Source organism: Sphaerodactylus townsendi, linkage group LG08 (assembly GCF_021028975.2).
Source record: "Sphaerodactylus townsendi isolate TG3544 linkage group LG08, MPM_Stown_v2.3, whole genome shotgun sequence".
Lineage (NCBI taxonomy): Eukaryota > Metazoa > Chordata > Lepidosauria > Squamata > Sphaerodactylidae > Sphaerodactylus > Sphaerodactylus townsendi.
Window position 1 is genome coordinate 97434810 of NC_059432.1, and position 27376 is coordinate 97462185.

Consider the following 27376-nt stretch of genomic DNA (forward strand, 5'->3'; position numbering starts at 1 on the left):
TTTCAAGAGTCAAAGCCCCCCCCCCCCCCCACTTTTCCCAAAAGCTTATGCTCCAAAAATCTTGTTCCGTTTCTAAGGCCTTACTGGGCTAACTGCTATTAAGCTTCTCTGGTTTCTTTTAGGCTAAATCCAACTCTGCTTCCTGAGCAATTGAATATTGCCTTTAGTTCTGCAACACAGCTATCAAAGCGTTAACCTGTTGAATTTACAGTTTAGAAGACTGCTTTGCAGTAGAATGAAGGGAGGGCGAGCTGGTATCTGTGGGTTTTTGTTTCACTCTCCCTTTCCACTCCCATGGGCTAACTTCTCTCATTGTTTCGCTGAGAAGGATTTCTTCTTTGTTCTTGTTTTTTTAAAGCAAAACTTGGCACTCTCTGTTATACCTCCCACTAATCTATGTGGGACCGGACTCCTCCCAGAGGCCGAACTAACTGATGAGAGGCTTGTCAGTACCACCCAGGACACCAGCACATCTGGCTCCAGTCCCCTCTGCTGACAGCTCAAAGGCAGCTCCTGCTGTTTCATCAGCCTCCAAGTTGCGTTTGTAAATCTTTTCTGTCCCTATCCTCAGTCTCCTCCTCTTCAATTTCCCCCCACTTCGGGCTGCGTGGCCTTCCAGTTCAGGGAGAAAGATGGTTGCGACCTGCTTGCACCTTACTGGATTTGTGGCGAGTTTCGTGGGCTGGATCGGCTTGATCGTGGCCACCTCCACCAACGACTGGGTCGTGACGTGTGGCTACACCATCACCACCTGCAGGAAGATGGACGAACTGGGATCCAAGGGGCTGTGGGCAGACTGTGTCATGGCGACGGGGCTATATCACTGCAAGCCACTGGTAGACATCCTCATATTACCAGGTATGGAATGTTCAGCAACGCTCAGGTGCTGCTCTTCATGACAGGATAGCTATGAGTCAATGGTGCCATTTCTGTTGCTGTTCATTTTGCATGGATCATCGGGGTATATGGGAACGTTTTGTGGAGTAACAGAGGCAAGACATGATAAGTCCCATATATCTTAGAACAGGGAAAACAACAGAAGGAATGGGAAAAGGAGAAAGATGAGGATAGCAGAGGTTCATGTAAGAAAGGGCATTTATGCCAATTTAGACTTTGGGGTTTCTAATTGTGGGATAGTAAGGGGTTAATGCCTCTTACTCACAAAAGTGTGGTTTGAGGTTATGTTTGAAGGAAGAGAGAGGTAGTTCTGTGTAGGCTTTTTGGGGAACCTTTTGGGTGCAAAATCCGACCCACAAATTTATACCTAAAAGGGGCTGCATTTCACACACAGTGCCTTACATTAAGATCCCTGCTTTCAAAACTTGAAGCAAGTTAGAATGAACCAAACTCATTTGTTACCCTTTGTTCTACCTTGAAAGCATTGCTTCCTAATCTCAAGCATTTGGGAGAGGGTTGTGATGGTGAAAAAGGACACTCTACACACGCTCAGGTGTGGATACGGCAATTACTTCATTCAGATGGAAATCTGTGAAACTCAGCCTGGGATCACATCTTTTATCCTTCAACCTTACGGCTAAGGCCTTCATTCCCATTAGGTGGCAGTACAATCTGATCCTAGCGATGGGATTCACGGTTAATGAAGACACTGTGGTATCACTGAGGCGTTAGAGTGAACCGATAAACATGTGAAGCTGCCTTATACTGATTCAGAATTCTGGTCCCTCAGCCAAAGTGCTTCTGTGGCTGGCTGTGACTCTTCACAATCTGAGGCAGAAGAAAGTCTTTCTTAATATTGCTGTCGAAGATTATACTGGAGATGCCAGAGGTTGAATCTGAGACCTTCTAAAACCTTTCCTCTGCCACTAAGCCACCGGGTTTGATTCCCCACTCTGCCGCCTGAGCTGTGGAGGCTTATCGGGGGAATTCAGATTAGCCTGTGCACTCCCATACACGCCAGCTGGGTGACCTTGGGCTAGTCACAGCTTTTCAGAGCTCTCTCAGCTCCACCTACCTCACAAAGTGTTTGTTGTGAGGGGGGAAGGGCAAGGAGAGGGGAAAAGAAGGGATTTGTTGTGAGGGGGGAAGGGCAAGGAGCTTGTCAGCCCCTTTGAGTCTCCTACAGGAGAGAAAGGGGGAATATAAAGAAGAACTCTTCTTCTTCTCTCCTCTGTGTAGACTTCTCTACTCCAATTTGAACCAGTGTCTGATTTATTGGGCATTGAGAGCTCTGCAATCATATGAGGTTTATTTTATTGACCTCATTTACTTTCTTCCCAGTGGGAGCCCAAAGTAGCATCTGCCATTCTCTTCTCCTCCATTTTGTCTCCTCAACCATCCTGTGAAGTTCATCTGAGGGTATAAGTTCATCTTAGGGTGCAACTCTCCCAAGGTCACTCAGCTAGCCTGCATGGCAGAGTGGAGATTCGAATTCAGGACTCCCAGATCCTAGCCTGGCACTCTACCCAATTCTGTCCATCCTTGTAAAGTCCACACATGCGAGCCTCAGTTTACCATCTGTAAAATGGGAATCAGATATCCGCCTGGATGGGTTGTTATGATACTGCCAAGATTTTCAAGCAGCGTGTGTTAAGACTGAACAAATGTTAACATGTGAGTCTGGTTCGAGTTTTGAATGCAGGGATCTTAATATAATGCACTGAAAATAGTGTGTGAGAGAGATCTGATACTCTATTTGAATGGTATCTATTTTGCTGCATTTTATGACGGCCTTTCTCTAGAAAAGATTTTTGCTTCTAATTTTGCTGAAAATTTTCTGAATAATCTTTAAAAACACCTCTACAAGGTAGGCCACTGGCCAGCATTGCTATGTTCCATATTGCAGATGAAAAAAGGAGGCAAAATGATTTGTTTTAATTAATGGGTCTCTGAGCAGTGGTTTTAAAATTGGGAAACATCAAATGCAAAACTCCCCTAGTGAGATCAGGGAAGTGCCATGTGAAGAATGGGGTTATTCCTTATCCCTGTACTCATTTCTTTTCTTTCAAACAGCTCTCTCTGGAGTTACTATTTGACACTTGGGGGAGATGCTGATTTATAAGGCCAAGTTCTCCCAGATACCATTTCTTATTATACCTATTGGAGTTTAGGGTAGATGAGATCTCTCCTTGCTGAACATCCTTTTTCTATCTGATGCCGTTGGGATGTGAACAAAGGGCCTTTTCTGTGGTGGCCCTGTGTATGTGGAATGCTCTTCTTAGGGAAATCTGTTAATTGCATCCATCTGGATAAGCACAACGACTGGTTGTTTAGGAAGGCCTTTGAATTTTCTTACCTGTTTCTGTGGATAGCTGATCCATTTTTAATACTCTCATGATTAATGTCTGTTGTGATATGAAATCAATAAGACTACTAATAGGCTTTTAATTTAACTCTCGTTTAACTGGTTTTCAGTGCAATCCTAAAAACACTTGACTGGGCGTAAGTCCCTTCACATATACCTGAGCAGGATCCTGAAGAGACCTGCTTACAATTATTCTCAGAGTTCTGTTAGTTTAGTTTAGTATTTGGAGCTGGTGTGGTCGGTGTATTGGGCGAGCAGTGGAGGGGTTGGGATCCCCATTCTGTTGAGAAGACTTGGCATAGCCACACTCTCTTGGCCACATTTACCTGTTATGAGGATGAAATAAGGAGGGGGAACCTGTGTGTGCTACTCTGTGGTTCTTGGAGGGAGAGCAAGCTAAAGATATGCTAGATAGATCACTGCTCTTCGCTTACCCCCCCCCCCCCAAGTATTTGTAGAAATAAAACTATAAAGCAAATAAGCCATACCTAGAAGGTCCAGGCTAGTCCTATCTCATAAGAAAAAGAAGAAGAAGAAGAGTTTGGATTTATACCCCACTTTTCCCTCCTGTAAGGAGACTCAAGGTGGCTTACAAGCTCCTTTCCCTTCCTCTCCCTACAACAGACACCTTGTGAGGTAGGTGGAGCTGAGAGAGTTCCGAAGAACTGTGACTAGCCCAAGGTCACCCAGCAGGAATGTAGGAGTGCAAAAACACATCTGGTTCACCAGATAAGCCTCTGCCAAGGTGGAAGAGTAGGGAATCAAACCCAGTTTTCCAGATTAGAATCCACCTGCTCTTAACCACTACACCATGTTGCCTAGGGCAAATAAGCCATGCCCTAGAAGGCCCAGCCTAACCCTATCTCATAAGATCTCAGAAGTTAAGCAGGGTCAGACCTGGTCAGTACTTGAATGGTAGAACACCAAGGAACTTTATGGTTATGTACCAAGACCCTCCCAGCGTATACTACTCAAACCTAATCCACAAAGCTGTCTTAGCTAGGCCATTGGTCTCTAAGGCTGATTCCGCATGGGCCAAAAACAGTGGTGTGAAAACAGTGTGAAAACGGTATAAACCCTTTTACACCGTTTTAAACCCTTTTACACCATTTTCACACCGTTTTCACACCACTGTTTTTGGCCCATGCAGAACCAGCCTAAGACTGGCTCTCTAGTCAAAATCTTTTGTATCCCCTGCAGCTGAAACTGGGACCTTTTGCATGCCATCTACCTCTCAACTGTGGTGCCCCATTTAGAAAACATCAATAATAGAAGTACTGGTGTTAAGCTAGCATTAAAGGAGTACAAAGAATCAGTACTTTTTGGGCATTGATATGTTTGACACACTTTGGGCCCCTTTTGTTTTAGTAAGCAGAAAAGCAATCAAGGCCAAGTTTACTCATTTGGTTTTCATGTGCTTTGGGAGGTAAGAGCTCATAAAATTGGGACAGGGTACAGTTTAGGAAGGATTACCTTCAGATGCCAGAACTGGATTAAGACAGGCTGAGGCTTCATGCCCAGTTTAAGAGGCCTCATTGCATTAGCAAAAAAATGGTAATTTAATAAACATTATTGTGTTTACAGAGCCTTCATGATCGGAAGGCCTAAAGTTCAGCTTGTTTAATTTATTTATGAATTCAGCAATGTTAGTGACCATCCTTTCCAATACTTTTCCTAAGAATGTTGCAGCCCTATAATCTGAATGCATACCTTTTCGAATTGGTCCTCCAAGATGTAATACTGGGCACATACTTTAACTGAACCTGCGTCTGTGTTTTCTTTGGACATAGCTTACAGGCTATGTTCCTTCTTTGTTTTTCTTAGTTCTTTTGTCAGAATTTTCCAAAGCAAGTTCCCAAATTGGTGTTTGCCAACTTACTCTGGAGACAGGCTGGTCTGGCTACACATGTATCCAAACAAAGGCAAATAACCCTCAGTGGTACAGTTAGTACAGGTAGGCGTTCAAGTCACAATTTGAATTTTCCCTCAGTACTAGGATTACAGGGCTAATTGCAAAGGGTGGGGATAAGACCATAGAATTTTGTCTGAAACACATCAGCAAACTAGCATCACATCTGAGTACAGTTATCCCTTCCACATCACTGGGGTAAGGGGCACAGGGCCCCCCACGATCTGGAAATCCACCTAAAAAAATTTGGCCCTCCCTTCGTACCAGAGAAGAAGTCTGATGGTTGTTCTTTTTATTTTCTTTTAACTTTTAAAAAGAAATTGGGTATAGGAGCAGCAGTGGCATAGGAGGTTAAGAGCTCGTGTATCTAATCTGGAGGAACCGGGTTTGATTCCCCGCTCTGCTGCCCGAGCTGTGGAGGCTTATCTGGGGAATTCAGATTAGCCTGTACACTCCCACACACGCCAGCTGGGTGACCTTGGGCTAGTCACAGCTTCTTGGAGCTCTCTCAGCCCCACCTACCTCACAGGGTGTTTGTTGTGAGGGGGGAAGGGCAAGGAGATTGTAAGCCCCTTTGAGTCTCCTGCAGGAGAGAAAGGGGGGGATATAAATCCAAACTCTTCTTCTTCTTCTATATTTATGTTATTAAAAGATAACTTTTTCTGTGTCGTCTGCTGGCCTTCACACCTTATCTGCGGCTTCTGCAAAACTCCCCCCAAATTCCCATTTAATTTCTTATTCCAACCAACCCATAATGTATCAAAACTGTGATGGGAAAAGTGGCGATGTGGAAGGGATAACTGTATTCACTGGAAATGGCATCACACTGTTGCCCCAACATCGGCTTTCTGGCAATCTCCCCTCCCCCACCCCTAGCTGAGTGACAGCTGAGTAACGAAGAGGCCAATGAGTTCTGCCTCCCTTCTCCTCACAATAAGAGGGCAAAAATACTATGCAAATAAAAACTCAAATACCAAAGAGAGAGGCTTTAGCCCAACTAGTCCCTCCTTTTCTTGTTTGTAGGGTTGCCAGCTCCGTATTGAGAAAATCCTGGTGATTGGCACTGAGCCAGGGGAGGGCGGAGTTTGGGGAGGGGTGGGAGCTCAGCAGAGTCCGCCTTACAAAGCCGCCATTTCCCCTAGAGGAACTGATCTTTCTTATCTAATTCTGGGAGAACTACAGGGCTGGCGGTTGGTAGCCAATGTGTTTCTTTCCCGTTGTCTGAAGTACTACAGTCTGCTCTACTGCCTCAGGTCTTTACTGCCTTGTCCTTGTGCAGGGGTCAGTAGTCTAGGTGAAGAGTACTAAATCCATTCCCCCTGCTGCTGCTTTTTCCCATAATCCCTTTCTCCAGACCATTTGGTGTCCTGGCTAGGTATAATCCAAGTCACAGAGCTTAGCTGAGAGCCAAAGAGCTGGGAAGCAGGGCTCGTGTGTATTGGGAAAAGGGATATTGAGTGGGAAGGGGATTAACACTACCCTTTCACTGATTCTCTCCTCCAAACACCCCGTAACCTGCCCACATGACTATTTAGAAAACCTGTTTGCCTTATAACCTGTAATTGTGGCCGTTGGATATCTCTGTGTCCTGAGCCGAATTGCATGTTTAACTGAGTTTTCCCATAATACCTTCCCTCCTTTCCCCAGCTATAATTTGAAGCAGTCTATGAGTTCCATTCTTTCACTCCTTATTTGTTTTATGCCATGCAAAATGCCCTAAAGAGAAATGTCGTGCCAGCAAATCCTGCTTCTGTTGCTGCTTCTTTTATGCGATATCTAGCATTTTATGTGATATCTATCTTTTATGTGGTATCTTTTATGTGATATCTCGAATGAAGCCAGCTAGTGAATTTATGGAGGAGGAAAGATATGAGCTGGGGATTTCCCAGCTTCACAGTCATAGGAATTACTCTATCGCAGTTGTCCCGTAGTACAGTTCTTGCCCAGACTAGCCCAATCTTGTCAGATTTCTGAAGCTAAGCAAGGTCAGTCATGATTGACACTTGGATGGGAAGCCACTAAGGAAGTCCAGGGGCTGCTACTCAGAAGTGGGCAATAGGAAACCACTTCTGTACATCTCTTGCTTAGTAAACCCCATCGAGGGGATGCCATAAGTCAGCTGTGAGTTGACAGCACTTTCCATCATCAGTTGTTGTATGTCGAAGGCTTTCACGGCCGGATTCAACTGGTTGTGGTGGGTTTTCCGGCCTGTGTGGCCGTGGTCTGGTGGATCTTGTTCCTACCATTTCACCTGCATCTGTGGCTGGCAACTTCAGAGGTGTATCACAGAGGGAAGTCTGTTACACACTGTGTCCAGACTTCTCTGTGATACACAGACTTCCCTCTGTGATATACGTCTGAAGATGCCAGCCACAGATGCAGGTGAAACATTAGGAACAAGATCCACCAGACCACGGCCACACACCCCGGAAAATCTACCAGAACCAGTTGTTTTATGTTCCCTGTTTGGGACCCTGAATTGCCCTGGATGATGATGAAAATTATTTACTATGCAGCACTTTAGAATTAGGAGCTGCGTGGCGTAGTGGTTAAGTGCTTGCACTGCCACTCACAAAGTTAGGAGTTTGAGCCCCCTGTGGGTCAGATATCCTGGCAGCTGGCTCATGGTCAACTCAGCCATCCATCCATTTCTTGGTTGGTAAATGCCCTCGGGGATGGGGCAGTATAAAAGTCTAAATAATAAATAAATAAAAATAAATAAACTTCATGTTGGCTCTGCCAAGCTTGATGTGTGGGAGGGTAAGCCTGACCTCACTCTTGGCCATCACAGGCTAGACATGAAGAAGAAGAAGAGTTTGGATTTATACCCCACTTTTCTCAAATGGAAGGAGTCTCAAAGTGGCTTATAAACCCATTCCCTTCTTCTCCCCACAACAGACACCTTGTGAGGTAGGTGGGGCTGAGAGAATTCTGAGAGAAATGTGACCAACCCAAGATCCTTCAGCAGGCTTCATTTCCATTGTCCAGGTAGTGGCTGGAGATTTCCTGGAATTACAGCTGATCTCCAGTGTAGTGGTTAAGAGTGGCAGGCTCTAATCTGGTGAACCAGGTTTGCTTCCCCATTCTTCCACATGAACGGCAAATGAGCCAGGTTTCTTTCCCCACTGATCCATATGAAACCTATTGGGTGACCTTGGGCTAGTGTACTTTTTAGACCTAATAAAAGGACTAATAAAAGGAAACACTTCTTCACGCAACGTGTCATTGGTGTTTGGAATATGCTGCCTCAGGAGGTGGTGATGGCCACTAACCTGGATAGCTTTAAAAGGGGCCTGGACAGATTTATGGAGGAGAAGTCGATTTATGGCTACCAATCTTGATCTTCTTTGATCTGAGATTGCAAATGCCTTAATAGTCCAGGTGCTCGGGAGCAGCAGCAGCAGCAGAAGGCCATTGCTTTCCCATCCTGCATGTGAGCTCCCAAAAGCACCTGGTGGGCCACTGCGAGTAGCAGAGAGCTGGACTAGATGGACTCTGGTCTGATCCAGCTGGCTTGTTCTTATGTTCTTAGTGGCAGTTCTCTCCAAACTCTCACAGCCCCATGTACCTCACAAGGTGTCTGTTGTGGGTAGAGAAAGGGAAAAGGAGTTTGTAAGTCATATTGAGACTCCTTACAGGAGAGTAAGGCAGGGTATCCAGACTCCTCCTCCCTCCTCATCCTCCTTCTTCTTCAGAGATTAGTTCCCGTGGAGAAAATGGCCAATTTGAGAGGTGGTCTCTATGGCATTATACCCAACTGAACTACCCCCTCTCCCCAAATCCCCTCTTCCTCTGGCTCCAACTTGGAGCTGGCAACCCCCCTTTAAGTGCAGGGTGGCAGAGCGGGCCCTTATCCATTTATTCCCCAATCAAATGGAGTACCTCTTGAGTAAATAGCTGAACTGCTGTCAAGTTTCAGAATCCCTGAACTGAAGTTTGGTACACTAGGGCGTAACAAATTCCAGGTGCTAGGTCACCATTGGGCCTAGAAATTTCATTGTGGCACTAGATACTTTTAGTGATATCAGTAATTGGAAAATATGGTCATATACAACCCTGTAGGCTGACGTAACGGCTCCTAAAATGTGGAGGCTGGTTTTTAGAGCCAAAAAGAAGTTACCGTGGCCTGTGGTACATGTTCTCTTAGGAGGCACCCAAGATCTGAATTCCTTCTCCTTCTTCTCACAGGGTATGTCCAAGCCTGTCGAGCACTGATGATCGCAGCTACCGTTTTGGGACTCCCTGCTGTGTTTCTGCTGGTGACTGTCCTGCCTTGTATCCGAATGGGCCACGAACCCGGTGTGGCCAAATATCGACGATCCCAGTTGGGCGGAATCCTATTGATCCTCTTGGGTAAGATATGCATGATCTTAGCTCACCTGCCTCCCACCCATTGGGCAAAGGTCGAGTGTTATTTAAAGTACATTATTCCAAATAAAGGGTAAAAGTTGGGGGAAGAAGGTAGGCTGTTTGGCATTGTATTGACTAGCGCCATCTGAAATAAGAATTTTAAAGTTTTATTGTTGATAGTTTTAAATTTGTTGATTGTTTAATATTGATGTACTTTTTAGACCTTGTTAGCTGTTCTGAGCCTGGCTGTTGGGCCGGGAAGAGATGGGTATGAAACTCAATAAAATAACATAAAATAATATAGCCAACTGAGGTCTCTCTCCTCCCAAAACCACACCCTCCCTAGGCTCCACCCCCCAAATATCCCAGTGATTTCCCATTTAGAGCTGACAGCCCTATCTATACATAACTACAGTAAGCTATATAATAATCCTACAGGGTAGGCTAATGCTGCGAGAATTATGGTTCACCTAATAGGAATTCAAGGCAAGGCAGATTGGAGACCTGAACTGGGGGGTTTTCTGGTTCACTAGCCTGTACTGATTTCATACTACGTAAGCTTGCTGGATGACTTTGGGTTAGTCACGGTTTTGCACACACACACTCTACTTAACCAACTTCACCGGGTGGCTGTTGAGAGAATAAAACAGCCTTGTATGCCACTTTAGGCGCCATTTGCATCTAAAAGTAAAAAGAAAAATAAACTCAACCCAAATCCTTGGTGACCCAAAGTTTTGACCTGGAACCTAAATCTTGAAAATCTAGGTGCCAGACAGATTTTAACTTATTAAAGTATTTCTGTTCTGCTTTGCCCAAATTGCTTACAATAAAAAAACAACAATGTAAACAAACTAGAGAAGGGAAAAAAGTGTGGGCATATAATTCCACAGCCTAGGTGCATGTGTGCATAAGGTGCTATCAATTTGCAGATGACTTATGGCAAACCCATAGGGTTTTCAAGGCAAGAGACTAACAAAAGCCTTCCACTGCATAGTGATCCTGGTATTCCTTGATGGTTTCCTGTCCAAGAACTAACCAGGGCTGACTCATCTTATGCCTTGACCATCCAGATCAGGGCAGTTAGGTACCACCACAGAAGAGGCCCCATAACTATCTTCCCTGACTCAGAAGTTCTGAACTGACAGATCTTATCATAATATATCTTACCCTTGGGCTGCAGATGGATAATAGTTTCCAAGACAGCTGAAAGAAGGTATGATAGAATTTCCAGGCAAAATGTGAGCACACACTTGATATCCCCGGTATAATGACATCTCTTCCTAGGAATGCCATCATCATGCCAAGTGACACTCTAGCATTTGACCAAAACTCTATGAATAAACCATAGAACTTGGGGCAAATGCTGGAGCATCGTACATACATTCCATGTGTAGTATGATGCTACTTCTGGGTCATGCAAAAAGTAATGTTACTGTTCCGATAATGTTGATCATTCCCTCAATGGAAATCCCTTAATTGCCATCTCCTGCTTGTTATCAGGTCATGCGCGGCTGCTGCGCTGAACATTGGTGCCCCCTTCCAGTTAGCAGAGCTCAAAGGCGGGGTTTACAACAGTCACCCGCGTAGAGCCATAAGTGTGAAGATAGAGTCGTGTCCTTGGGTGCCCTCCGTGGCGCCATTCTGTGTGGCGTGCTGCACTTATGTGGGTCTGAGCTGCTCTCACATCAGTGTCTTTTTCTTTCTTCTCGGAGAGGTGGAAGACACAGCCAGTATCGCCTCGATAACAATGAGCTTTACAGTCTCAGCCAGCACCTGCATATTCTTGAGGCCTCCTCATCTCGCAACAACAGGCCTTGGTGTCTTGTTTTCACCCGTTTGTTTAGTTGAGGGGGAGGCGGAGGACGGCTGAGCAGAGAGTGGCCTCTTTGTGCTGCCCTGCCCTGCGGTCAGCCTTCTCCCTCGGCAGCCAGCGCTGACATCATGCCTCATTACAGTGCATGCCATGCACGCTTGCTCACTTGCCCGACAGGAGCAGAGATGCAGGGACTTCTCAGTGCCATAGCGGGGACTTCACATTGTCTGCAATTCAGAAAATCCAGGCAATCAATTGGCCTTGAATTCTGATCTGATAAAAATGGTTACTTAAAAAAATATTGCACTGCACTCATGGACCGTATTCCACATGGTGAGGATTCCACATGGTATTCCACATGGTATTCCACATGGTGAGGATTCTCTGTTTCCAAGTCAGTGCTGCAGTGAATTGAGAGGCATTTGCATGGGCATCGGAGCATGTGCTTTTAAAAAACCCTCAAACCCTCCATTGGTGTGGTGGGGGAAGGGGGGATTTGAAGGGATGACAGACTCCACTCCCAGATCTACAGGAATTTCTCAGTTGGTAGCCCTACTTGACATCCTTTTCCCTCCCATTCTCCTCCCAGCTTGTATGAATTTTCCCTTCCCTTGCATTTCAGGGCTGATTATATCAGCATATCTGCATATGTAGCATATACGTTTGCTAACCGTTGTGAGCTCCAAACCCTAGTTTGTATGCATGGTTAGAAGCAAACTTGCCAACTTGGACGTAATGATGCTTCAGAAGAACACCAGTGTAGAGGTAAAACAGAAACCGTGGCTATCTTTAAAAATGTACAGGAAGGCCAAATTTTTGTGCAAGACGACGGAGGAGTGGAAGAGTGTTAAGCAAAGTTCTAAAGGGTCTTGAGTAAAACGAGTGATAAAATCCCAACAGTAATTCTCAGGGGTGAACTAATTGATAAAATCAGCATCTAAACAAAAGAAGAAAGGGCAGATCCTGGAGAAAGAGCTTAGTATCAAAAGTGGGTGAAATGGTCTAAAGACCTTGGTGTAAGGAATTATCTTCTGGTTTCTAAAAGTCAATAAGGACCGAGTTCACTAATAGTCAATAATTCAAGAAGGTTTTCAACTGGTGGAAGAGCTTTTTCCATCCAGGGGAAGGCTTCTTGCATTTGGGAAAATCCCTGCCATTAGCTAAGCAGATCCATGGGATCCAACCCCAAACTCTTGTGTTGCATCCAATGATCTATGGGTTCAAGGCATGCAGACCTTTACCGGGTTCCCCTTTCCTCCAGCAGTTCTGTCCAACCACAGAAATGTTGACTCCGAAGGTCACAATCTGCACATGCTCTTCAAGTTACATGGGTCAGGGGGCTGCATTTAGAAGGGGAAAGAGGGGCAAAATAGAGAACCAGTGGAAGGGTTGGGGGGGGGGGCTGGATCTGAGGAGAAAAATTAAACAGAAAATTAAGGTCTCATTTACTTACAGGAAGATTTTACCATAGAGTTCCTGACAATTTCTAGAGCGCCCCAGATGTGACAAGGGGAAACTCTACATAGGAAAACTGGGGTTCTGACACCCCTAGGGCAAAAGTACTTTCATTTTCTCCTTCCAGCGTGGTGTAGTGGTTAAGAGCAGGTGCACTCTAATCTGGAGAATCGGGTTTGATTCCCCACTCTGCCACTTGAGCTGTGGAAGCTTATTTAGTGAACTAGATTAGCTTGTACACTCCAACACATGCCAGCTGGGTGACCTTGGGATAGTCACAGTTCTTCAGAGCTTCTCAGCCCCAACTATCTCACAGGGTGTTTGTTGTGAAGGGGGAAGAGAAAGGAGTTTGTAAGCCCCTTTGAGTCTCCTTGCTGGAGAGAGAGGGGGGATATAAATCGAACTCTTCTTCTTCTTCTTCTTCTTCTTCTTCTTCTTCTTCTTCTTCTTCTTCTTCTTCTTCTTCTTCTTCTTCTTCTTCTTCTTCTTCTTCTTCTTCTTCTTCTTCTTCTTCTTCTTCTTCTTCTTCTTCTTCTTCTTCTTCTTCTTCTTCTTCTTGGGAAGGGAAGGGGAGATAGGGAGAGGGTAGCATGCAAGGGAGGGGAAAAGGGGGAGGGGGCCCGGCATCTGGACATGGCCCACCAACCCTAGCAAAGGGAGGGGGAGGGGAGCGAGGGGGAGGAGTGGCATTCAAGGGAAGGGGAGTGAGGGGAGGAGGGGAGGGGAGATAGGGAGAGGGTGGCATGCAAGGGAGGGGAGGAAGGGGGAGTGGCACAGAAGAAAAGGCAGGAAGGACAATTTGCATTCTTTCCCCCTCCACACTGCACACCTCCTTCCAACCCACATGGTTATTAGCCTCCAAGAACCTTAGGAATCAATGTTCCCAAGGGTGGTTGAAAGGAATTTTTTTTAAAAAGATCTTCTACTCTTATTGCCTTATGCTGATGGGTGGTTGGATTCAGGCCATTTCTATCATTATTGCCTGCTGATGTGGATAGAGCTCTAAATGGAGAAGGAAGGGTCAAACACTCTCCCCCCCCAAATAGCTGTTACTGCTGGTAAAAATGCCTTGGGAGGGAAACCTGAAGTCCCCCATTCTCGCAACATTAGATCCATGCAAAGCAACCAAGAGGATTAGAGAAGTTAGTCCCTGCAACCCATGAATGTGTGACTCAGAGATGGGTCAGGCATAACATGAATATTGGCCCCTGGACACTGTTGTGCAGGACATTTTTATTACTCTTCATATTAAAATTGTTTTTAGCTATTCCTCCTTCTGGTGATCTTCTGAACCCAGAAATATCGCAAGTGCTTTATCAGAATATGATGTGAGAATGGAGAGGAATGAGGAAAAGGGCTTTGAACATAGTGCTGGAGCTGGATTTGGGAGGGGACAGCTGTTTAAGGTGTGTATCGCATGGTCAGAGTGTATGATTTTGATAGTGGTGTGCTGGATAGACCAAAGGATGCAATAGACTGATTGGAAAATTATTTTTTCCCGTGGTGGGCTGAGAGGAAGGGTTGTGTTTATGGAAAATTGTGAAGGGAGAAACAACCTTTGTTGGTGGTGACATACCGGAAAGAAACAGCAAAAGAGAGAGAAAACCGACATGATTGTCCTACAGGATGGACGGTGACATGAGAGAGAGAGAGAGAGAGAGAGAGAGAGAGAGAGAGAGAGAGAGAGAGAGAGAGAGAGATGCAGTTGTGGATGACTGCTATTGTCCGACAATTGGGCAAGACCTAGCACCATGGGGGCGAACCTTTGGCACTCCAGATGTTATGGACTACAATTCCAATCAGCCCCTGCCAGCATGACCAATTGGCCATGCTGGCAGGGGCTGATGGGAATTGTAGTCCATAACATCTGGAGTGCCAAAGGTTCGCCACCACTGTAAGATACAATTTTAAACATATTGAGTTTGAGATGGTTAAGAGAGTTATGAGAGTTTATAGAAACTACATTCACCCTACAGTATAGAGTTTGTTCTCAGCCCTTTGATTGCCAGGTGGGGGGTGGGCGGGCAGGGACTCTGTGTCCCATTCTATGAAGAGGTAAAACTTTCCCCCAAGTGGAGGAATGCTGTCCTTGGCAAAGTGCATCAGTCTCCTTAGCAAAGTGCATCTACTGATTCTTCATCTATAGATGAAAAGTTTTCCTGTAGATTGACATGTTCTTTGGTAAGTGGCTGCCATGAAACAAGCACACACTGTGGATTTTTTTTTTACTTTGTTCTTTTATTACATTTTTGGGACAAGATGGCTGTGAGTTTATTGTATGTTTTTACTTCTGTTGTAAGCCACTTCAAACTGCTGTTTACAGCAGACAATCCAGCAAAAATAAATCTCTAAGTACATAAATAAATCTCCTAGCCTTGGTAAAGTGCTCAGGGACATTGTCCCATCTGCTGCCGGCTGTAGTAAAACTAATGCGTAGTTTACAATACCTCTTGGAAATCTTCCAGGAAAATAGTGAGTTCAGTTCCAACACCTGACTTGATGAGAGATCAAAATAAGTTTCTGAGGACACAATAATACCCATGCCTTCCCTTCCAACTATTCAATTGCCCCTCCTCAATCTTTAACTCTTCCTAATCATCACAGCCCCATTAAATCCAAAAGCAAAGCGGAGTTTTTCATACCCTAATTAAGGCTGCAGTCAGCTGATATCCTTCCCCCAGAGAACCGAAGGCAGTTTGAAAGAGGCATACAGCTGGAAAGAGTCCTCTTTCAAAGCCCTTTCAACAATCCTCTTCACCAAAGTAGCAGACCCTGGAGCAGATACGTCCGTGACCAGTGGTGGGATTCAAATAATTTAATAACCAATTCCTAATTTAATATATACATTGATTATATATGTATATTTAGGGGGAAATATATATTTATAATATATCAGGGGGCAATCATTTTGTACTTTTGTCCTCGTTCAAAATAAAAATGTAGTTTGATCTGGGCTGCAGAAGCACTCAAATTTAGTACAAATCAATAATCATGGCCTTCATGGAAGGTGCTCTACAAATAACTGGTTGCTTTAGTTTTCAGTTAGTACAACTCCAAAGAAGGAACACTGTAAGTTACTTGGAGACAACTATTTCCCCTTTAGAGCACAACACAGTATAATTTTAGTACGAATGGCTGAATTTGGGAGGCAAACGGGTTGATGGAGGCAGCGCAGAGCCAGATTGGCGCATCAGAGACCCCTCAGCTCCAGGAAATGCTTGCCGATGCCACCAGAAGTGCTGGCGTCTGATTGGATACTGGCACGGGGGGGGAGGGCTGAGGTGTTCCCATGGGTGGAGCCGACATTAGTTGGCTTCCCCCCCGGGCTTTAGGGTCAGGAATGCAACGGCTCGGGCCTTGGACTTTCAAGCAGCATAACTCAATTTAGCCCTATGGCAGACTTTCAGATGGTGCCGGTCTCCAGCTGCCAACACTTTGGATTGGTCTGAAAACGTATCTGACCTTGAACACTGTTTAAGAATACTTAATCTCTTCCTGTTGTCATTTAAACGGCACAAATGCACTTTGAGACAGTTTGCTGGATTCTCTTGTCAAATGTGGGAAGCTGAACATTTGAGAAAGTGACTCATTCGAGGCCAACCTGCAGCCTCCACAGCTGAACTGAGATGTGGATTCTGTTCCTCCAAAGCTATGCACACTCCTTGAAGAAGAAAAAGAAGAGTTGCTTTTTATACCCTGCTTTTCTCTACCTTTGAGGAGTCTCATAGCAGCTTATAATCTCACTTTACGTTCCCCTCCCGACAACAGACATCTAGTGAGGTAGGTGAGGCTGAGAGAGTTCTGAGATCACTGTGACTAGCCCATCAGGCTTCATGTGTAGGAATGGGGAAACAAACCCAATTTACCAGATTACAGTCCACCACTCATGTGGAGGAGTGAGGAATCAAACCTGGTTTTCCAGATTACAGTCCACCCTTAACCACTGCATGCTGATCTTTCCATGCATGTTGCCTTACATCTTTTCAGTGTCAAGAAGTTAACAGGGAGTTAACAGAAGTTAACAGATTCAAGTCCAGTAGCACCTTACAGACTGACGAGATTTTGAGAGTGGGTATGAGCTTTCGAGAGTCAAACCTACCAAAGGAGCTACTCGACTTGAATCTAGCTGATCTGATGCAGACCAATTCGACTACCCTCTGAAACTCTGTTCAAGGGAGATGGGGTAAACACAGAGGTGGGATCCAACCAGTTCTCACCACTTCTCTAGAAGTGGTTACTAATTTTTTCTGAGTGCTGAGAAGGGGTTACTAAAGCAACCTGCCTGCCCAATAGGGACTGGAGGTGCGTGTGTGCGGCGGCACCACTGTTTGAATCCCACCACCATCGGAACCTGTTATTAAAATTTTTGAATCCCACCACTGGGTACACAGCTTTAAATCTCTCAATGGGTCACTTCTCCTGTGACATTTTTGCTTCAAGGGAGTACGCTTTATCAAGGGTCACAAGGCAATATCTATGCGACAGTAATATTTTAAAAAATCAAATTCTAGAAGGAAATGGGGAGCAAGCAATGATAATTGTGGAGGATTGCTTGTTTGTTCAACAAAAGAGCTTTTATGGGGAAAAAACCAGATGGTTTCTTCAACTGACTCATCTGTGTTTCAAAACATCACAAATGCATGGGCTTTTTGCTTCTAAGAAATGGATCAAGATGTCGGACTGAGGCCAAATCTCCCCTGCAGGTTTAATGGAACTGTACCCGTAACTAGGCCAACGTCAACTACTTTTAAGATTCTGCTGTTTTTTCACTGGAAGAGCTAAGCACACGCTTAAAATCTCTCTTCAAATCTGGACTGGAAAGGCTTAATTTTGACTGTGTTGTATTCTGTGTGTTTAAAAAAACTCCTAGATTTAAACTCTGAAATGTATTGCCTTCCATGTGCTTCTCCCCAATACAAATATAATTTCCATTCTAGTAGCTTCAGCCATGGAAAGTTATATTCTTTCCCTGGCAGAAGGCTCTGTCGTGTGTTTGTTGCTTTAAACCAAACAGTTTCTCTCTGTTTTCTTTCCCCCCCATGTTTTCCTTCTTTTTGTAACCTCAGTGCTTTTACACTGCCTCGAGGCATCTTACAATAGCAACAACAACTGAATCCAGGACAGCTCTCCCACTGCAGGAAATAAAATACCAGCCAATCTGATGCTTCTCAGATGTGGAAACTCATTTGAAAAAGCATAGTTTTAGCCATACATTTTTGAGCTTCGTTTTGTAAGAGTCTCATTGCCTTACACATGAACAGACATGGAGTTGTCTGATATGGAATCAGACCATTGCTCCATCAAGAGCTGCTGTTCTCCAAGGGCACGGGTAGTGGTCTTTCACATCACTGAGTATCTGGTCTTTCTAACTGGATAGGCCAGAGATCGAACCTGGGGCTTCCAGGATGCCAAACAGGTGCGCTATCACTGAGCCACCGCCCTTCCCTGGCCCTCAACAGGAATAACATCATTCTCCTCTTTGAGTCATGCTTCCCATTTTCTCTGAGGGTCTGCCACGTTTCAACCCTGAACGTCATTCTTGCTGCCACTATCTCTCAAAAGCGTACCATAGAGTTGAAAAAGTACTGCAATGGTGGCGAACCTTTGGCACTCCAGATGTTATGGACTACAATTCCCATCAGCCCCTGCCAATTGGCCATGCTGGCAGGGGCTGATGGGAATTGTAGTCCATAACATCTGGAGTGCCAAAGGTTCGCCACCACTGTATTAGGGGAAAAAAAGATAATATAAGTGATCAAATTATCTTTCCTGTACAGAAAGACTGAAGCATTCAGGCCTTTTTAGTTTAGAAAAAAATAGATGACTTGATGAAGGATTTGATTACATATTACAGACCCCTTGTCTTGCCCACATGTCCACCCTCTCACCCTGTTGAACAGCTGTGCTGGGGGAATTCTATACATACAATGTAATTCTCAGGTGTGCTGGGACCTGATTCAGATCAGCACTGGACCTACGCAGACTTGGGAATTAAGTTCCAAGCACTGAACTCCTACATCCTGTCTGGCTGATGGGATTGTGGAGGCCAGGCAGGCGACACGAGGTCGTGTTGATTAGGCTCTCGGGCTTCCAAATAAATTTATAACATTATGACTAGCATGGGAAGAGTGCCAATGACGTGCATTGGTAAGCAGGTTGAGGACTAGAGAAGGAAATACTTCTTCAAAGAGCTGCATAGCAATGTGTGAAGTTCACTACGATGTGATTTAATGCCATTCCACTAAGCCGTCCATAGTTCTCCAGAAGACCTTGTAATGGTTATATAACCATCCCTACAGAGTTCCAATTTCCCATCCAGGAACAGGCCAGACCTATACTGACTGCGCTTCAACAAGGTTGTGGTGTTGCTGTCTTCCATCCATATTGTGAGATCCATATTGTGAGACCTTCCATCCATGTTGTGAGGAGCAGCAGTGGCGTAGGAGATCAAGAGCTCGTTTATCTAATCTGGAGGAACCGGGTTTGATTCCCAGCTCTGCCGCCTGAGCTGTGGAGGCTTATCTGGGGAATTCAGATTAGCCTGTACACTCCCACACACGCCAGCTGGGTGACCTTGGGCTAGTCACAGCTTCTCAGAGCTCTCTCAGCCCCACCTACCTCACAGGGTGTTTGTTGTGAGGGGGGAAGGGCAAGGAGATTGTCAGCCCCTTTGAGTCTCCTGCAGGAGAGAAAGGGAGGATATAAATCCAAACTCCTCGTCCTCGTCCTCCTCGTCCTCGTCCTCCTCGTCCTCCTCCTCGTCCTCGTCCTCGTCCTCCTCCTCGTCCTCCTCCTCCTCCTCCTCCTCTTCTTCTTCTTCTTCTTCTTCTTCTTCTTCTTCTTCTTCTTCTTCTTCTTCTTCTTCTTCTTCTTCTTCTTCTTCTTCTTCTTCTTCTTCTTCTTCTATGTGAAGTCCACTAAGAAAAGTCTTTGCCCCTAAATATTTATATTGCTTCTGAAAACCAGGGGACTTGCTCAGTTGGTGTCAATGCCTCCAGTGTGTCTGGTAAACAATGTGGGTTTCATACATTCCTCAATGGCTATTAGCAATGATAAATGGAATTTCCATGTTCAGAGTTGATGACTCTCTGGCTACTAAAATTGGGGAAGGTGACAAAAATGTGGCATAAGTCTTCTGGGGACATTGGGTGGGCCATTGTACAGAAACAAGATGCTAAACTAGATGACTCAGTAGCCTGTTCTTATGTTCCTAAGTAGAGTGGTGATCTTTTCAACATTTTTTCCCCAGCACTGTGTGGTATCGTGGCAACGATTTGGTTCCCCGTCAGCGCGCATCGTGAAACAATGATTATGAGCTTCGGATACTCCCTCTACACGGGCTGGATTGGCTCGGCTCTTTGCCTCTTTGGAGGGTGCATCATTGTCTGCTGCTCAGGCGATGCTCAGTCGTTTGGCGAAAACCGTTTCTACTACGCCTCGGGATCCAGCTCTCCCACCCATGCTAAAAGCGCCCATGTATAAAATGCTCTGGAGACTTCGTACCTTCATTGAGTGCTTTGAAATGGGTTGATGGGTCTTCTTTGCGTGTCGAATTTGTTTGCATCTTCACGCACAACGTGAGTGTGTCCCTGGACGAAGAGTTGCCGAACTAGCCCAAATATCTGATATTGTCAAAGTATGAAATCCTTATGATTTTTCTTAATAGGCCAGATCATTCTCTGAATTTGTACAAGTGTCCACGCTCATGGGCTCATGATTACTGTTGAAAAGCATTGATTGGTCTGGTCTTTTTCTGTCCTTTCTCTTTTCTCTCTCTGCCTTTCAGAAAGTGAGCTAACAAGTACAGGTTGTTTTGAATTGTCTGCATGACTGGTAATTTTTCCAACATTATGTTTCCATCTCTTCTTCCCCCCGTGCTTTTTGAAGGCCACTGCAGGGACAAAGTTATGGTGGAACAGGGAGGAAGATGGTGTATTGTTCCATCTGCACAAATGTTTCCCTTTTTGTGAGATTAGGGGTTTTTTTCCTTTTGTTTCTCTGTGTACTTTAAAAAGGAATTTGATCACTGTCGCAACAGTGTTTTTGTCTAAACGCATCAGTATGAAGGAGGCACAGCCAAATGTTTCTAATTACAAGGTAAATAACAGAACATTTGTACATAGTCTTAAATATAGGTAATGGGGCTAATCCCCAGGCCAGCCCCTCCCTCCCCCATTTTGTTTGTACAGGTTTGTTGCTAAAAATGTACTTCTCCCTTTTTATTTTCCCCCCAATTAATTTGTATTCTGACCTGCGCTGTTGAAGCGGATCTTATCTAAAATGTATACTGTAATCTATCAGATGCCAGCTCAGTAAAATCCAATGAATACTGATGATGCCTTTGTTCTCTAAGTGAAGTACTGTACAATATCCAAAAATAAATGTTGACATTACTAGTCTTATTTCTTCTCATTGTGCCAACAAATGTCTTTCCTTTCCGGATAGTTTTGTGTGTGTGTGTGTCTGTGTGTCTGTCTGTGTGTCTGTGTGTCTGTGTGCAGTTGTTCTACTGATTTTGAACAAGGTAGGGGAATTTTTGTTATTAGGAAATTGGGAATCAATTCTGTCCTGTAAATGAGAGCATTATGTAAGTGGAAACTTTGTGTCATTTTTTTAAACAAAATTCTAGTGAATTTACAACTCTTCTGATACTAGCTGGTTGCAGAGAAGTTAAATGTTGCCCAGTGGACACTGACCGTGTTGGTCTGAGCTGACTTTGGAGTCAAGCAGACTGCAAACAAAGTTTTACCACTCACTGTAAGCTGTTGTGTTAATTTCATATTGTTTGTTCTTCATTTTCTAACTCTGACACAATGTTCGCAATGTGGACTGCCATTCCACAGCTCCTTGGCAGAACATTCGTGCGCATTACATCACAGGCCCCTGGTACAGTCCCTCGTTGTATCCCCCAAAGAGAAACAATAAGCACTGGCATTGTGAGATGTGGGCGCCACCGAGGAATGTGTAACACACAGATGTGTGGCTTTGTGATTGTGGAGTGTGTTGTTTTTGAGCATGCTGCTTTCTGCTAAATGGACCCCATTCAGAGGGCTGGAAGGGGGGCTGAGCATGTCTTGAGAGCATCTGAGACAATCGCTGTTGGGTTGTGAAATCTGTAAAGAGGCACTCCATCACTGACTGTAGTATTGCTCTACTTTTCGCAGAGGCAGCAGGAGCAGCAGTGGCGTAGTGGTTAAGAGCAGGAGCATTCTAATCTGGAGGAACCGGGTTTGATTCCCCACTCTGCTGCCTGAGCTGTAGAGGCTTATCTGGGGAATTCAGCTTAGTCTGTGCACTCCAACACATGCCAGCTGGGTGACCTTGGACTAGTCACAGCTTTTCGGAGCTCTCTCAGCCCCACCCACCTCACAGGGTGTTTGTTGTGAGGGGGGAAGGGAAAGAAGACTGTAAGCCCCTTTGAGTCTCCTACAGGAGAGAAAGGGGGGGGGGGTATAAATCCAAACTCTTCTTCTTCTTCTACTTAGACAAATTTAGACAAATTTCAAAGAGCAAAATGGGGATTGGCTAACCAGTCTGGCTACATTTCTTCATGGCCTGAATGCATCAAGCTGGCATTGCTAACGTACCTTTCATTTAGTTATGTTCTGGATTCATGTTCAGCGCTCAGTTCATGTATAATATTATAGCAAATGTTCAGGTTGTGTTTGATATTCATAATAAGCATGTATTTTGTATTTCTAGTTCAGTTGTATTTTGAGCCCTCCCTTCCTCTGCAGAGCTTCAAGCGGCATACCTAGCAGTGTCTCTTCCATTTTAGTCTCAACACCTTCATGAAAGGTAGGTTGGGTGATGAGAAACAGGGCCTAAATACTTGTTATGTAATTTCTTCAGGCATATCTCCTGAGAATGTGTGGGGCCAATTATGGGTCCGTGGTGCATAGAGACAGGGGGTTTAAACTTCCCTCGTGCTGGTGGGGATTGTTCTTTGAGCAAGCATTGTAGTCTGCAAAAAGTTCTGGCCTGTTTCTTGCCACACTTCAACACAACTGTAGTGGAAAGTCAAAATGTGATGTTGCAGCTAATAGCTCAGAGGGATCCAGTGATACATACACAAGGTCAACAAAGTTCTGTCCACCTAATCCCTTCAAGCTTCTGACACTGAGCTTGTTCCTCGACTGGAGCAACAATTTGCTGGACCGGTGATTTGCTGTTTAATCCCCTACTAGAATCATAGACTGATAAGAGTTGGAAGAGACCCCAAGGGCTATCAAGTCCAACCCCCTGCAATGCAGTAACACATAATCAAAGCACTGCTGACAGATGTTTTAAAAACCTCCAAAGAAGGAGATTCCGCCACACTCGGAGGTAGTGCATTCCACTGTCAAACAGCCCTTACTGTCCGGAAGTTTTTTTTTCTGATGTTTAAGTGGAATCTCCTTTCCTTCACCTGAACCCATTACTCCTGGTCCTAGTCTCTGGAGCAGCAGGAAACAAGCTTGCTTCCTCACCAACATGACATCCCTTCAAATATCTAAACATGGCTGTCATGGCAACCAAGTGTGGGTGCCATAACAAAATGTCCACCATGGCAATTCACAAAATGTTTGGAGGTTCCAAGCCAGGCCTACAAAGGAAGTGGCTGTATTGAAATGGGTAGTCTCTGCAGAAATGAAGGCATGGCCTCTCTGCTCTTCTGAAGTGCTGCTGAGTCTACTGAAGTACAGAAAAGCCAAGATTGGGTCCTTGCTTGGGGAAGAGAGAGAGTCTAGCTAAAGAGGAAGTGTGTATTAGGAAGCAAACCAGTGGGCCCCATTGCACTCACAAGCACAGTGGCAATCACTGAAACACCCTATTAAACACCCCACTGAAGCACCCCATATTCGATTTGTTTTTACTGTGTTTGCTGTTGATCTGTTGTACACAGCCCTGAGCCCTTTGGGGGTAGGGCGGTTTATCAAATCGAATAAAAAAATAAAATAAAAAATAAAATTGCAATTTTAAGACCACTTTCCTAGGAGTAAAGTTCAGTAGTATTGTGAGTATACTCGCTTTAGATTGCACTGTAAACTTCCCAGATTAAATAATAACAGGATTCCAACGCATGCAATTGCTTTTCAAATAATTTCCTCCACTGAGCGCTCTCTCTCTCTCTCTCAATTTTTTTTAAAATTACTATATTCTCAGGTTTTATAGTCTTAAGAGAACCCTAAAATTAGACTTGCCACTCACGTCTTCTGGCTTTCCCCCCACACTTATACTAAGTTGGACTCACTTCTGGTACAGGATCCCAAATGAAGACAGTTTCAGGTGGATAGCAGCACTGATCATCAGTAGAAGAGCTGGATGTGAGTCCAAAAGCACTGTAAAGACTGTATTGTTGAAGGCTTTCATGGCCAGAATCACTGGGGTGCTGTGTGGTTTCCGGGCTGTGTGGCCGTGTTCTAGCAGCATTCTCTCCTGACGTTTCGCCTGCATCTGTGGCTGGCATCTTCAGAGGATCTGATAGTGATCAGATCCTTTATCAGATCCTCTGAAGATGTCAGCCACAGATGCAGGCGAAACATCAGGAGAGAATGCTGCTAGAACACGGCCACACAGCCCGGAAACCACACAGCACCCCACAGCACCCCACTGTAAAGACTGCAAAGATTTCCAGGGCATGAGCTTTTGAGAGTCAAGGCTGCCTTCATTCCTTCAGGTGGGTATCTGACAAAGGCAGCTTTTCCTTTCAAAAAGCTCCTACTCTGGAAATCTTGGTGGTCCTCAAGGTGTTACTAGACTCATATCTAGCTCTTCCACTGAAAACAGATTCTGATAAGCTGTAGAAGGAGAAAGGTTCCATCTCCCTGATGTGTGTGCCTCTTTTGTTCTTCTCAGTGGACTCTCTTTCCCCACATCTTATGCGTGATCAGGGCAGACCTTCCATCAAAGAACTATTTTCTTCTGCTGTTCTGTTAAGTTTGGGCCCGTTTCGTCCCACTAAGCAATGAGGAGAATTTTAGTGCTTCCCCAGATTTCTGGTGTGGAAGGCTGATGAAATTCTCCCCTCCACTTGGTAGGAGAATGCGGACCAAGAGGTTACATGCACACTGGGGTTAAGTTCCCACTAAGTAAATGGTTGTCTTTGTATCCAGCAATGTTGACTTCTTCATAGCTCCTCCCCTGCATGAAGAGAATGTTGACACTTTTGCCATTTGAATGGCCCTTCTGTGGGCTGTTGGGAGTAACGTCCAGTGGCTTCTTTGGGGCCCCTCTATTTATCCTGGTCTGTGGGCTTGGCCACCTCTGATGTATGCGTGTGGGGGGAGGGTGGCGTGGGACAATAGCATTCTCTATTGTAACCCAAAGTTGGCAACACAAGGATGGCACTGTCTTCCAAAGTGCTATAAATAGTGGCTACCCATAGGTCACATGGTTATCCCCAAAAGCTATGTAAAGGCTTTGCAGCCTAGAAGAAGCACTGAGAAGCATTGTCTTGGGCAAGAGCTCTCTGGCTCTAGGAGCGGGCAATGAAGGAGGGGCAAATTCACAAAGGCCCATCGGACTCCTCAGACCTCCCCTCAACAGCTGATATAATAGGCAGGAGCAACTCTTATGTACTGTCTGTAGCTTCAGCTTTTCTTCTGAGGTGGACTCTCAAGGAGATGGTAGACTCTATGGTTAGATTACCCGGTGTGTGATGTAGCTTCAAAAAGTCGTGTTCTTTTGTAAATGTTGGGATGGGGGTGGGTAAGGAAAGGACTACAGACATGGTGGTGGTGGTGGTGGTGGTGGGGGAAATACAGGACATGTTGTGCCTAACAACACAACAGTCAAATGGCACTTTTAAAGACTAACAACATTTATTCCAGCAAAATCTTTCATGAGTGCTGACTTCATTAGAGGCCTAGGAATGGACGTCATTATGGTTTGCCACCTGGAATTGTGCCTGCCTTTCCTCCTTACCACAGCAACACAGCCTTCACCTCAATAGCCCAGGATAGCACAGTCTTGTCCAGTCTCAGAAGTTAAGCAGGGTAAGTCCTGGGATGGGAGATCACCGGGGAAGTCTGGGGTTGCTTCACAGAGGTTGGCAACGGCAAGCCAACTCTGAATGTCCATTGCCCCATAAGCCTGCTGTGAATGCAGCCTGAAAAAGGGGCAAAGAAACAAGTCTGGAGGGGAAGTTTTGAAAATGCACACAGCGGGGATGGGAGAGTTTTATTCTGTATTCCTCAGTGCTGCAGCTTTTTGAGACAAAAGCATGTGATCTGATCACGGATCCCGTGATCCCATGTCCTCCAACCTATACAGAAAACAGCAAAACAACTTTACAGAAGGTTTTGATGTGGCCTCTTACTCTAATTTAAGATAATCCAACTTGTGATTTCTACAACACCTTGTTAGCAGATACTTTTCTTGATTTGTATTTGTTTCACAATTCTTTCATGATCCTGAATTCATGATCCTTTCGTGATCCTTAGCCATTGACTAGTGACGAGAACTGAGTAAACTTAGCAGTCAGGGGATAAGATTCTCTGATGAATTAAAAATCGTTGAAATGGCAAACAGCTAAGAGTAGGAATGAATGGAAGTAAGCGCACGATGGAAGTAAGTAAGCAATCGGGTCCCATAAAGATCATTATTGGTTGCCAGTATTATTTAATTTGTTGCTAAATGATCTGGAACTAGGGATGAATAGTGTAGTGGCCAAGTTTGCTGATGACGCACAATTATTCAAGATGATGACAAAGAAGACCAACAGTGAAGAGCTTTAGGAAGATATCCACAAATGGAGTAAGTGGGCAGCAATGTGAAAAATGATGTCCAGTGTCACAAAGCGTAAGAAGAAGAAAAAGTGTTTGGATTTATACCCTGCTTCTCTCAACCATAAGGAATTTCAAAGCAGCTTATAAACTCCTTCCCTACCTTTCCCCACCACAGACACCTTGTGAGGGAGGTGGGGCTGAGAGAGTTCTGAAAGAACTGTGACTGGCCCAAGGTCTCCACTCCTTGTGTAGGAGTGCAGAATCAAACCTGGTTCCCCAGATTACAGTCTGCTGCTCCTAAACACTACACGATGCTTTCTAAGATGACATGCACTGGAACAAAAAAAATTGCACCTTCAAGTGTATTGTAATGCATTTATTAAGACTGAGAGGGAAAGTTATCTTAGGGTGATTCCCCATTGGCAGAGTCAACCTAGGTTCTACCTAGGTTCGTCACAGCAACTCCCCACTGTCGCTGAGTTCGACCTGGTTTTGTTTCAGTTCTGGTCCCCTCAGAACTGGAATTTCTGATTCCAGTTATGAAGTACAGCTTTTTCCCCAAAACTAGGCTGAACTCAGTTGTAAGATAGACAGTGGGGAATCGTCAGGGGCGATTCTCCCATTCAGTCAATCAAGACACGTGTTTTGGGCATGTGCAGAACGGGAGAGTCGTGGCGGTGAAAAGCGCGCCTTTTAAAAAAACTGCTATTATTGTTGAAGCTATGATGATGCGATCAGATAACTCCTCGTTCAGCCTATCAAGAGGTGTGTTTATCTATGTTTTGATGCCAATTCTATGTAGCTGCGACATATAAAATCTAAAAAAGACGCATGCTCACGTTTCCTGTCGTAAACCGTGAGCCAGTCAGAAACGAGGA

The 27376-nt window shown here is 44.9% G+C and overlaps 1 protein-coding gene across 1 annotated transcript; it reads left to right on the forward strand.

Annotated features, from left to right (window-relative positions):
* The first annotated feature begins 447 nt into the window (after positions 1–447).
* CLDN11 (claudin 11) lies at positions 448–21191 on the forward strand. The gene is made up of 3 exons (XM_048507108.1): positions 448–858; positions 9360–9524; positions 20039–21191. The coding sequence occupies exons 1-3, from the start codon at positions 633–635 to the stop codon at positions 20269–20271; spliced, it is 624 nt and encodes a 207-aa protein (XP_048363065.1). The 5' UTR covers positions 448–632; the 3' UTR covers positions 20272–21191.
* The last annotated feature ends 6185 nt before the right edge of the window (positions 21192–27376 follow it).

Coding starts and splice junctions, on each gene's coding strand:
- CLDN11 (XM_048507108.1), top strand. CDS start 633: ATGGTTGCGACCTGCTTGCACCTTACTGGATTTGTGGCGAGTTTCGTG. Junction 859..9,359: donor AGACATCCTCATATTACCAG/GTATGGAATGTT, acceptor TTCTTCTCACAG/GGTATGTCCAAGCCTGTCGA. Junction 9,525..20,038: donor AATCCTATTGATCCTCTTGG/GTAAGATATGCA, acceptor TTTTTTCCCCAG/CACTGTGTGGTATCGTGGCA.